The sequence below is a fragment of the Phyllostomus hastatus genome, unplaced genomic scaffold (assembly GCF_019186645.2).
Source record: "Phyllostomus hastatus isolate PE091 unplaced genomic scaffold, TTU_PhHast_1.1 phas_contig_80, whole genome shotgun sequence".
Lineage (NCBI taxonomy): Eukaryota > Metazoa > Chordata > Mammalia > Chiroptera > Phyllostomidae > Phyllostomus > Phyllostomus hastatus.
The window spans coordinates 18,548,825-18,562,761 of NW_025333960.1; the positions used below are offsets into that span (position 1 = coordinate 18,548,825).

Sequence of the window (13,937 nt, forward strand, 5' to 3'; positions counted from 1 at the left end):
ATTCTTTCAAGAAGGGTAATCACTGTCCTGATTTCCAACAGCATACCTTATATTAGTCTGTTGTTGAGAGTGGTATACTACTTTTATTAGTGGTTTGGGTATTTCCACTTTTATCTGGTAACATATGGACTGCTTTTATGCAAGCTCTCCCCCATACCCCCCTTACCCTGAGAAGGTGTCACTTGTTGGTTATCTTATGTAGGTAAAGTCCAATGATTGGTGTGAGAAATTAGGGAAAATAGAAAATGGGCTTAAATCTAGCCTTCCTACTATTACTGAATGTTTCATATATTTGAACCTTTAACTCAATTTTCTTACTTTTTATAGAGGGTGACTTGCCTATTATTTACCATATTTTGCTGTTTATGCATAGTTTTTTGCCCAAATTTCTGAGGGTAAAATAGGTTATGCATTAGACATGGGTAGTACTAATTCTGTATCTCTATAAACATATTAAATTATTTTATTTATGCTTATGCATTAAAAGTGTAACTCTAGAAAGCAATAATGATATCTGTATGCAAAATAATGCCCTGGAATATGACAATTGGTTTTGTTTATAAATACAAATAAATAAATAATTGAATTAAAAAATTGAAATGAAAGGTTTTTTCCCTGAAATTTTGGGCCAAAAATGTGGGTATGCTTTGTATATGGGAGCACATTCACGCTACATGGTAAAATATGGTAAGTATACAGATATCATTTCTCTTTCCAGCAGCTTGAATATTTAAAAAAATGAAAGAAAATAAGAGTATAAAAATACCTTAAATTAACTATTTTATTACCTTCCTCTGCTTCAGTTTCTGATATTTTAAAGGTATTTTCACATTTTCATACAGTTGAAATAATGGCAAATTCATAGATCTATATAGTTTGAATATCTTGAGCTGACTTATTTAGTTTTAATATCTACCTGTTTAACACCTACTAGAATGTCTAAAAATTCTTTTAGAAATTCTTACCAAATGCTCTGAGGATGCAGAGTGACTAGAACCCTCATAAATTCTTGATGGGAATGCACATGGTACAGACCATTTAGAAAATAGTTTGTTATTTTCTTTCTTTTTTAAAAAATATTTATTTATTTATTTTTAGAGAGGGGAAGGGAAGGAGAAAGAGAGGGAAAGAAACATCAATGTGTGGTTACCTATCGCATGTGCCCCACTGGGGACCTGGCCTGCAACCCAGGCATGTGTGCTGACTGGGATTCGAACTGGTGACCTTTTAGTTTTCAGGCTGCCACTCAATTCATTGAGCCACACCAGCCAGGGCAGTTTGTCCATTTCTTATCCAGTGAAACATAAACTTACCATATTATCTAGCAATCGCACTCCTAGGTATCTTCCCAACACAAATGAAAACTTATGTTTACACAAAAACCTATATGCAGATGTTTACAGTGGCGTTATTCATAGTCACTGAAAATTAAAAATAACACATGGATGGAACTGGAGAGCATTATGCTAAGTGAAATAAGCCAAGTGGTGAGGGACAAATACCATATCATCTCACCTTTAACTGGAATATAATCAACAACAGAAAAAAAGCGAACAAAATATAGCCAGAGACATTGAAATTAAGAACAGTCTAACAATAGCCGAGGGGAGCAGGGAGTGGACAGTGGGGGAAAAGGGTTTTCAGGAACTACTATAAAGGACACATGGACAAAACCAAAGTGGAGGGTGGAAGCAAGGGAGGGAAGTGGGTTTGGCTGGCAGTGGGGGAGAGTTGGGGGGAAAATGCAGACAACTGTAATTGAACAACAATAAAGTAATTGGAAAAAAAGAAAAAGAAAAATGCCAAACTGGAAAAAAACACCACAGATGCCCTTCAACCAGTGAATGAATAAGCAAATTACAGTACATCCATACAAAGGAAAAGTACTCAGAAATAAAAAGGAATGAACCAGTGAATATATATATATATATGAATTTTAAGGGAATATATGAATTTTATATGAATCATATGAATATAGATGAATTTTAAATGCATTTTGCTAAGAGAAAGAAGCCAGACTCAAAAGGTTTAAACAATGAATAATATAATTTATATAACACTCTGGAAAAGGGAAAACTGTATGGAGGAAAGTGGATTCATGGTTGCCAGGGTTTGTGGGGTTGGAGAGGATGGGTTTCTGTAAATATCATGGGGCAATTACACAGGTGATAAAAAGATTGCATGTGAAACTACAGTAGTAGACACACAACTCCATGCATTTATTAAGTCCATAGAACTGTTTGCAACACAGAGTAAACTTTATATAAATTTTAAAAATCCACCAGGATGTGGAGAGGAGGATGCAATGCAGGTGGTGACAGATCAATCTAAACTGTATTACATACAGATGAGTCATGTAACCACAAAGGAAGGAGGTGAGTAACTTTGAAAGCTGTTTTGACTGAATATTGTGAGTCTAAAGACTAAAAGAAGAGTACACAAAAAGAAGTACTGTACTTAGTAAATTTGTTTTTCACAAGGGTGTAGTTTAGGAATTTGGAAACTACTTTATTTGTAATCTAGTTTCATTTGTGTTGTTCAGCAAATAAATAAATATATTATAATCAAAAGCAGGTTTCTCACTGGGAGAAATTACAAATAAGGAAAGGGGGGAGGTTAGAAATCATTTTGTGTTGCTAAATTGGAGTCAGAGGTGTCATTATTGACTCATGTTTATTTATAGATGATAGATATAGATGTCTGTGCATTACATATACAGTTTTTCCTAACTCCACCGAGGGGCGCAGTAAGTAGTAGGATGCCAGTAGCAATGAACATGTCTAGTAGCCATGTTTTAGTTTTTAAATGCCATTATTTAATAAAAGGAAGCAGGGCTTCTTAAAGAACTAATTGATGCCAAGCCTGGAATAGGGAAAATACAGTGGTGCCAGAGGTGCAGCGAGGTCACAGCGAGGGTGGGGGAGTTCCTCCCATAGGAGGAACATATCAAAGAGACATAGAAACCAACCAGAGAGAATTTCCAAGTTGAAATAACTTGCCTGTTGACCTATTCTGTTGATTAACGAAGACATCCAGATGTTGAGTGACATTCCACAAGGCTACGTAGCATCTTCATAGAATAAAGCGTTTCAAATACCTTACCTATGCCTCAGACTTTTACTCTACTGTCTTGGCACGAATCCAGCATTTCTGCTTTCACCATCACTGAGAGAGATGAGTGTCTGTTAAAAACCTGTTTTAACTCTTGTCTGATTCTGCTAGTCAAGAATGGAGCAACAATTTGTGTTTCAGGACAGAGTTTGCAGTCTCAAAGACCAGATTTAAAGTGGAATTTGAAGTGGATAATATGTAAAATTAAAACTTTAAAGTATTTAAAATGAAAAGAAATGGACAATTCAGACATTTCTTTTCTACTTGGAATGCTGAGATTGCTTTGCTTTCCAGAACCAATCTCTTTTCTAGGTATATTGTATTTTTATCAAGAAGATTTTGAGCTTCTAAATGCTTAAAAAATTTTTTTTGCTGGTCTGAGAAAGAAGTGAAACATAGTAGGTAAAAAAAACAGCTTCAACAATAAAATAATGATAGTGTTGAAATATAACTCAAAGATAAGAGAAAGTTCATAAGTCTATGCCAGTGACTTTCAACCTTTTTCGTCTCATGGCATATAAACTAATTACTAAAATACTGAGGCACACATAAAATAGTATATATTTTTGCCAGTCTGACAAAAATAGGTATAATTTTGACAGATATAGAAAAAAATAATAATAGTAAGCTCAAAAGTGACTTTAAAAACATCAGGTGTCTATATTTATATACAAGGATTTCTGACACCAAGAATTGACCAATCAGATGCAAACTTATTTTGCAACATGACCAATAAGATGCAATTTTATTATAAGACCTATATATTTATGGTTCAAGACAGGGCATTCACATTAGACAGCTATTGTTGTGTTGGCTGTTCTTATTTTTTTCTTTGGCAGTCTAAGGGAAAAGAGGTCAGTGCCCCTGACTGAAATAGTCAAGTATTCCATGTTTTAAAAATTCTTGAGACATACTTGTTGAAAATTGCTGGTATGCTGAAATAAATAAATAAATAGATAGATAGATAGATAGATAGATAGATAGATAGATAAATGGGTGGGGGAGAGAAGTGACAACTCTTCCTTTAAGAATTCCAGTTATAAACATAGAAGGAATGTGGGAAATAGAAGATAACCTTCAGAACATCACAGTATTGCTACAGTAACACTTACCAATGAATGGGCCAAAGTTTAAACAGAAATATGTGGGATATTTGCATAGTCTCAAAATATCTCCCTCCCACCTCACCCCCCCAAACATTAAATAATTACAAATAGTAACTTTATGGTGGCAAATCCTGGCAGGCACCACCTTGGCCAAAAGTTCAAGGTTAATTTCACCATACAGATTAACATGTACTTTTCTCCCTCCCCTGAACCCAATGTGTTTTTGATAGAGAAAGCCACTTCAGTAATAAAAACATCATTTGGTTTTGATTTATAAAAGTAGACACCTTCTCATAATCACTTTTTACATTTCCATAACACTTAATAGTTCACAAAGCATTTTCATATATATATATATATATATTGTCTCTTTAATCCTCATGCTAGCACTGTGATATTGATATTACCATATGCCTTTTATAGTTGAAGAAACTGAAGCCTAGAAAAGATAAATGATTTGCCTCAGGTCAAATGGTAGATTAATAGCAGAGCTCAGAATCAAACTCAAGTGCTCTGAATTCAAGTTCAAATTTCTTTTTCATAAATGATCTTAAAAGTACTAGGAATTATAATTGATGATTATAAAGAGCTTTAGGTAAATGTAGAGAATATTAGGCATTTTACATATACATATATAATATAAATATATAATAGATATAAATATAGCATATATTTCAGACTATATCATGAAAATATTGATATGTAATAGTTTATTCTACATTATATTTCTCAAAGGTAAGAAAACCTAGGGGTTTCAAAGGCCGTATTGGAACATGTCTATATGGCTTTAGGAGAAATAAACTATATTCAGGGTCCAAAAATTAAGTAGTATGCATGCTTCATTTTGAGCTTGGAAAATAGAGTGAAAAAAACAAAGAACTGCTTGTGTTTGCTCATAGATAAGGTAAAGCAGATAAGCGGAGTAGTTAAAATTTAAGGGTACCAGATAGTAAATTGACAGTTAAAACAACATAGTGCTCTTTTGTGATCAGTCAGATCTGTTATTATACTGCTAGCCTGTCTATTCATATCGAGCTGATATTGAGTCCTTGGTAACAGGGTCAACAGTAAACCGGAAGGACAGATGGAAAAGATGATCATTGTACTACTTGCAAAATTTGGATACCAGGATCTAACTCTGAGGGAAGATATCCCTTTATACAGGTGCAAATATACAACTGTCCTTTCATAATTTAATATTGTATCATGGTCTTAACTGACAGCAGTCTTACTTATTTGATCAAAGTTATTATCTTTCTTTAAGAGATATTCAGAGGTATAAATTATTCTTGTTAAGTTCTTGCCTTTCACTATTTTCAGAATAATTCTCACATTTAGGTGGTTGAAGGATATAGCCAGGAAAAGTGTCTCTTAATTTCACTATAGGAATAATGAGCACTGTTGAATAATTCACAGCTATATAATGCATATGACAGAAGTGGAAACATCTTTATCATCACAAGGCCCATGAATATATAAAAATCAATGTCTTTGCTTAGCAATAAAATTTAAATGTGAAAGAATAAAATGAATTACATGCAGCAATTTTTACTGAGCTAGGTCTCAATGCTGACACCAACATTATATTGTAGAAGTAACACCAGGTTACATTCTGTAATTTGGCTGGTTTGTACAATAGAAAAAGTTAGGGCCAAAGCACTGTCATTACAAGTGAGAACTGGAGTTACAACAGCACATTTCCTAAGTATTCTTGATCAGCTGACTTTGCCAATTGTCTTCCTTGACTTTAAATTAAGTTATAAAAAGTTGAGTGCTTGCCTAATGACAAGTGCTGTTAGGTTCAGAGTAACTGAGATTTAATGAAGTACCATTTGACTCAGAAGTCTGCAGGGAAAACAGGCTACTTTAATGGATATTCTGATTTGGAGAGAGGTTGCAAAAGTCCCTCCTCTTCCCATTCCTATTTTGTATGTTAAGTTTAACCATTCTCTCAGGGTCAGGGTGGAAGATTCAACTCTTATTAAGAATTATTAATTAAGAATAAACCTAATATGAGGTAGATACTGTCCTGGCCTTGGGACAAAATGGAGAGCAATGAAGATATGTTTCCTGTCTTCACTGCATTTGCAGTCTGTTGGAGAAAAGCAGGTAAATAAAGAAACTATTATAACCAAGTGTGACAACTGCCACTGACAATAGAGATTTCTTTAACTTCTAGTAACTTCTAGAATTCCAGTGTTTTTCACACTGTAGGTTGCAACCCCTTAGTGGGTCTCAAAAGTGAATTTTTAGAGGGATATTTAAAAATTAATTTTAAAAACTATGCACAAAAGTAGAGAGAATAATGTGATGAGCCCCCATCACTCAATTTTAAGAATCAATAAGCTTTTGCAGGCCAGGTCCCAGGTTGGGAGCATGTGAAAGGCAAGCAATGGATGTTTCTTTCACATTGATGTTTCTCTCCCTCTCTTTCTCCCTCACTTTCCCTCTCTCTAAAAATAAATAAATAAAGTCTTTTAAAAAGCAGGGCATCTAAAAGAATAAAATACAACAGACTAGAACAGGATGGGCTCCAAAATATGACAGTGTATTGCACAAAAAGAGTATTGTTCCACAAAACTTGTGTGTATGTGTTTGTGTGTGTGTATTTACTGGGTTCGAGATCTAAAAAATAAATGTGGAATTGTCAAGAAGGAAAGAAAGAGAAGAAAATTACCATATCCATTTGTATCCCTATTGCAAATACAAGGCTGTGTAAGAAGGCTTTAGATACATGATTAATGATGACAATAACAAACAGAAACATGAAGTGATAGAAAACTCCAGGATATACACATAAACTTAACTTTTCAAAACAGAAAGCTGGCTTATAAGGTAGAATTTTTGTACATGTACCACTGTTACTCAGCTAATGTGGACTAAGGACCTATACCCTGTTCCAGGCAATGTGCTAAGTGCTTGGGATGGAGAAAACAATTTAAACTCAGTCCATCTTTCTCAGAGCTTGCTACAGAGTGGAGGAAAAGCGGGGGGAAAGTCTATCCTCCATGTAAAAGAATCAACATTTAAAAATGCTCACCTCCTTATAACAAACACATATAAACAAGTACATGCAGGTATAGCTGTAATTTATTTTGTTTATAGTAATGAGATCATATATATATATATATATATGAATCAGTAAATATTTTCATTATCAGGCACTATAAGGTATCTATAAGAAATACCTTTACAAATCATTCTTTTTGATGGCTACACAATGTGAATGTGTCATAATCTTCCCATTCTCTTACTAAATAGGTTGTTATTCTAAATGTCCAAGGCACGATGAGCCTCTATTTTTGTAAACCCTTGCTAGCTTTTCTGTAGCACAGATTCTTCAAAATGGGATTGCTAGGCTAGCTGGCATGGTTCAGTGGATTGAGCACCAGCCTGTGGACCAGACCAAAAGGTGCCTGTTCAATGTTTCTCTCACACATTGATGTGTCTCTCCCTTTCTCCTACCCCTCTCTCTACAAATAAATAAAATACTTTATTTCATTTTAAAATTTTTAAGATTTTATTTATTTATTTTTTAGAGAGAGGGAAGGAGAAAGAGAGGTAAACATCAATGTGTGAGAGATAGATACATCAATTACCCCCAACTGGGGACCTGGCCCGCAATCCAGGCATGTGTCCTTGCCTGGGAATCAAACTGGTGATCTTTAGGTTCACAGGCCAGCACCCAATCCACTGAGCCACACCAGCGAGGACAAATAAGATATATTTTGAAGAAGTACCAAAATGGGATTGCTAAATATGGTTGCTCTTATATTTTAAAACTGTCAAATATTTTTGTCTTCCAAAAAATAATTGCACCAATTTGAGTAACTATTTCCCTATACTATTACCAACATTGTATAATATCAATTATTTTTTTTAAAAGATTTTATTTATTTATTTTTAAAGAGAAGGAAGGGATGGAGAAAGAGAGGGAGAGAAACATCAATGTGTGGTTGCCTCCCACATGCCCCTTACTAGAGACCTGGCCCCCAAACCAGGCATGTGCCCTGACTGGGAATCGAATCAGGGACCCTTTGGCTCACAGGCCCATGCTCAATCCACTGAGCTACACCAGCGGAGGCTGTATAGTATCAATTCTGCATGTTATTAAACTTGCAATTTGATGGTCAGAAAAATTTTTGTCTTTAAATTTTATATTTCCTAAATTACTAGTGAAATTGTCCACCTTTTAATATACAGGGCCCAGCAGAAGTAACACCACTGAGTGTGGTGGGTAGGGTACGCTAATATCTTGCACACGATCGACAGCAATTTTAACATTTCACCTAAAATGTCATATGGTGTGCTTGAGTGTGATATTGTTATGTTACAGAATTACATGCTTATGATTATGTGATAAAAGATTTTTATGTAATAAAAAAGGAGCATTATTTGTGCTGGATCTTATTTATTGGCTATCATTCTGTGAGTGTTCTTTGTAATATTTGCCTTGTATATATTGCAAATATTTTTCTCGGTCATTTGTATTTAATTTTGTTTATTGTGGTTCTGTAGAACTGAAGTTTTTCCTCTTTATATAATTATATCTGCCACTTTTTTTTATACCTTCTCACTTTTTATATTTTGCTTAAGAAGGAATTCTCTGCTCTAAAATTATAAAGATAGCCTTCCACAATGAAAAATAACCTTTCAGCTAATACTTTTTATGTATTACTTATTTACCTCTATACCTATCTAAAATCTAGCTGGAATTAATTTTTGCAGTAGAGGGAGGTAAGGGGGCACCTCACCTATTCTGGCTGTGACCAGTGGGTAAACAATTTTCCTGATAAAATTTCTTCAAAATCTAGAAGATAATTCTGACAGGCAAGTCCAGCTCCACCTGGACCGTATGAACTCAAAGTGATTCTTACTACTCAATTAGTATATGCTGAATAGACCAAAAAGCATTGGTATTATCAGTGCTGTCATCACAGACATAATTACAGGGGAGTCTACAAGTATTATCAGGAACGCTATAAGAAACTCTCTAATTGGTGGCATATTTAGTAAATAATTTTGTGTTAATATGCTTTTTTTTTCTATCTCGTTCTCTCAATGTGTGTGATACCTGAGGCAAAAATATACATATTTTATGAGCAGGTTGAAATAGTAAAATATGAGGGGAAAGATGCTGAATGGTGTGAAAGGTATTTCTGTTGGCTGGCTAGCCCAACAATCATTGCCAATCCCCTCCCCCTGGCTTGCCTCCAAGATTGGGAAAGTTCACAGACTTGATTTCCCAGCCTGTTACTCAGCCAGGGTGACCATGTGACACAGTTCTGGCCAAAGGATATAAAGGCAAATCTTCTGGAAAAGCTGTCACTTTCCCTAAAGGGCAGATGTATCTCCTGCTAAGGGGATGGAAATGAAACAGAAAGAGCCTGAGTCTTCGATGACACTGGTAAACCCCTACACCAGCCCTGGCCTTGGAGTCTTCTTGTGATATAAGGTAATTATATAGATATATCGTTATTATTAATTCACCATTAGATAGTTTTCTTGTAGCTGAAAGTATTTTTAATTGGTGCACATGGTATGAGTCCAATATTCTGGAAACAGTGAATAAAACAATTTTAGTATTTCTTAATAATGCAATTCATGAATTTATCATAAATTGCTTTCTAGGGATAACATTTTTGTAGACAAAAACTCACAAGGAAACAATTAAAGTGGTAGAATTTATTTTAATATAATGATATATATGTATGTATATATATATACTATTTTAAAAATAAGCATGTAAACTATAATCATTATAAAACATAAATCAGCCTTAATTTAATATTATCAGAATAAAAGAGCATGTATAGAAGTCAGTCTAACATTGTTGCATTTGACTTTTCAAGTTAGAATACATAAAATATTAGCATGTTGTATTTTATCTTATTTCAGTTTACATGTTGTCATCATTAGGTATAAATACTCTTAGGAATGTGCCAACTTACAACTTACATTCAAATAACCAAAATCTCTTAACAGTTATTAAAGTACCATTAAATCATATAAAATGAGTAATCTAAAAAAAAAGCCTAAATTAAAACCCTGAGGAATTAAAATATTTTTATACAATAGTTTTGGTTAAGTGCAATTCCATGTTTGTACTACTTTATTTAAGGTCATACTTGGTAAGGCATAGTAAAAATAAAATCTACATAAATTACAATCTAAATCTATATTTTATTTCTTGCTACAAAGTTGTTTTGTTTCCTAAAAAAGTAGTTTTTGCATGTCACTTGAGACCTCTTCACCACCTGCTGGCTTATTTGCTTTATATACAGTAGTTAAGATTGTGCACACTAAGCTGAGCTGCTTTATATGGTGGTTCAGACAAAATGCACCTGAAGAACTACATGTTAGAGAGTTCATGTCCATGCTCAACCATGGCCTGCACAAACTGCTTGAAGACTCGATCCATATAAGTGGACTGCCTTGGCCAGATACCCTCCAGAAAACCAATATGGCCTCCATGAGAAGTAAGGACTAAAGCAACATTAGGATTTTGCTTAGCAGTTTCTATTGGAATAGCTTGGAGGCAGGGGCAGGGGGAGAATCAGGAAGGGTAAGAGGAAAAGAGAGAGAAAAATATATAATTATTACCAATTTTTGGATAATAAGGAAACAAGAGAGAGTACATGTCATTCTCATTTCCAATCATTATAAGCAAAATACCATTAGACAAGCAAATATTTATAATGATTATGGCTAATAGAATAAGTTTGACTAATTTATATCAACCATCTATATTCTTAAAATAGTTCATGTTTACAATTGTGTACTGGACAAAAATCCTGAAAGAATCAATGTAAGTGTTTAATCATAACACAAAAGAACAGGCGGAGTCTTGTGACAAATTAAAATGAGATATTTCAAGGAATGTTATGCTATAAGATTCCCAATTAAACGTTATACCAAGGAAGACAAACAACTAATCTTAATACATTTGTGAGAGTTATACATTTATTATGTATGGCTTTGGTTAACTTTATGTGAAGTTAGACTCCTGGGGCCAGATAGTGGCTGTATCAAGGATTCAAAATTACACATCTGATTTATATAGTAAAAACATATATAGATAGCAAAAAAGAATGGAATAAAATACTAGTCTAACTAGTCACAGTGATTATCTTTGGGTGGTGAAAAACACTGGTGATGCTGTAGCTGAGTAGCTTGGTTGGTTGAAGCATCATCCTGTAAACTGAAAGGCTGCAGGTTCAATTCCTGGTCAGGACATATGCTTAGGTTGCAGGTTGGGTCCCCAGTTGGGTCAACCATTCGGTGTTTCTCACATCAATATTTCTCTCCCTCCCTTTTACTTTCTCCCTCCATTTTACTCTCTGTAAAATCAGTAAGCATGGCCTCGGGTAAGGATACAATCAATCAATCAATCAATCAATCAAAGTATCACCATACCCAAAGTCATATAGATTTAAAAAATAACATTGGTGATTATTTTTTCTTTATATTCCTTCTCTGAATTTCTATTTTTAACCAGGAAAAAGGAAAACTTTATTTTGAAATTATAGTGGCTATATTTAAATAATTCACCCATAATGAGAGTCTTTTTATATGCTCTATAAAATCTACCCTGAGTAAAAACTTTACTCTAAAGGATATGAATTAGAGTTCAAACAGTGAAAATGTTTTGATTTGAGGTCTATAATGGATCCCAACCTGGCATGAAGTGTTTTGATTTCAGATAGGCTAAATCTCATCTCCCTAATTAAGATAACATGGCTGATGTAATAATTAGACTTTCATATCTTGGGCAGAGTCTTAGAGGTAAATGAGCTAACTATAGGTCAGATCTATACCCACACCACACCCTTCTAACGAAGGGAAAGAAGCTAACACAGTGTAACGAGAACTGAGCTACTTCTAAGACAGAGCTGCTGCTGTGCCTAAGTTGTCTGTTTAGATGGTGTTCCAAATTTGACCCTTCACAATACTCCCTACATCAAGGCCCAACAAGTCAAGTTCTTATCTAAAAGGGGTCCTGAACTCACGTCCTTAGCCAGCCACACCTAAAAATGAACAGCTACATTGGGCTCAGATGTGGGAGGGGCAGGGGGTATTACTGACACTGTTTTTGCTTTTCTTTTTCACCTCACACATTAAGGCTTAGATTTAGAGTGCTACATTTACTTGGAATGGAATTATTAAGAGCCCCAACTGTACACTCTGAATACACTCTGCAATTTCTAAGATTGAAAGTTAGTCATGTCAGGAGAACAAAAGGCTGTCCACACTGAGTCATGTCAAAGATGCTGGCTGCCTTCCCTCTCAGAATGCAGACAATGGTCCACTATTTCAGTGTTGCAAGACTATTTTAAGGGCTTGGGAAAGAATTGGAAATAGTGAGTTTGAACTTCAACCAAGTAGGTCAGGTTAAACACTGGGAAATTTTTGATGGTGTGAGAAGGGTCAGTGAAATATAAAAATAGATGGAGAAATACTAGACTTCCTTAGGTCAACAGATAGGCTATACAATCACCATGTAATTCAGCTGATATTAAAGTTTACAGTTTCATTTTCTTATTTGTGGTCAAAGGCCAAAAGTTCCAGTCACCTAATGTTATCTATGATTAATCATAAATCACACAACAAAATAATATCCTCTACAGAGATGATAGGTGATTTTTTCTTACATACTCTGGGGGATTTTCTGAAAACTAGATAATACATACATGTTATATTTGCAGTCAGAATAATTTTTTTAATGAAGTTGTTGGGGGAAATGTTTTAAAGTATTTAGGGGGAAATAGGGAGAAAAAGTTTTACATAAATCTTTGTGATGTTTCATTAAAAAAAACTAGAGGTCAAGATTACTGATTCTTAAGATAGTATGATTACTTCTGATCATCTTATATTGCTTCAATGTATGAACACATGAATATATTTATGAACACATATGTATCTTTGTTACCAAATTCCGTACTTCTTGAATTAAGAGCAAGGAAGTTAATTTAGGCATAATTTTCTTTTATACAGTATCCAGAGGGAAAACAGACTGTTTCCTTCGAATATGACTTTAGAGTCTGAATGTGCTACACTCATTACAAAGACACCATGTTATACATTCTCAAGTTGTCTTCCAGGTTAAAAGGGGAGAAATATTCTAAAGGTTTCTTTCTGTATAGGAAGAAACTTCAGGAAGAAGAGGAAAGTGATGACAATGTACTTTTGAGGCAAAGATACTGTAATATATATTATCCAAAGAATAGTGTATTTGATGAGAAAGAAAGGTTATAAAAATGAAAACAAGCAAGATATTGAGAGTCATAATTTGTTCACATAGTGGACTAGATATAGGTCTATGACAAAATTTAAAGTAACCTGGTAAATTTAGATACTAAATTATGAGTATCTATTTTTTTTGTTTGTTTAATGCAGTGGGAAACATTATAAGACTGACATTTTATTCCTTATTACTGTATTTTATTTAAAAACAATATATTAAACAATATATTAAACTCATCTCAAAATGTATATAAAGATGTTAATCTTACCATGACTGGGTGAAAAAACATCATCCACAGAATTCAGACACAACACTGGAATCCCTACTGATTTCAGTCTACGATTTGGACTGGCATCAGTATAATAATCATCAATTGTTCGGTATCCAAACATGACCGAAGTGAATCGCTTATCAAACTCTCTGATGGACTTAGCCTGAAAAACAAAAACAGGGTATAACTATTCTCGGGATCTAAA

At 34.2% G+C, this 13,937-nt stretch overlaps 1 protein-coding gene across 3 annotated transcripts in view; it reads right to left on the reverse strand.

Moving 5' to 3' along the window:
- Positions 1–9,873: 9,873 nt before the first annotated feature.
- ABHD3 (abhydrolase domain containing 3, phospholipase) overlaps positions 9,874–13,937 on the reverse strand; it is a 40,916-nt gene continuing 36,852 nt past the window's right edge. For 2 of the 3 annotated variants that reach the window (XM_045849980.1, XM_045849978.1), the window contains 2 exons: positions 13,730–13,895; positions 9,874–10,748 (listed from right to left, as the gene is read on the reverse strand). In XM_045849980.1, the coding sequence (XP_045705936.1) occupies positions 10,570–10,748; positions 13,730–13,895 (345 nt within the window). In that variant the 3' untranslated portion in view covers positions 9,874–10,569. Of the gene's footprint in view, positions 10,749–11,495; positions 11,558–13,729; positions 13,896–13,937 lie in introns of those variants that run through there. The other variant, XM_045849979.1, reaches the window with a different exon arrangement.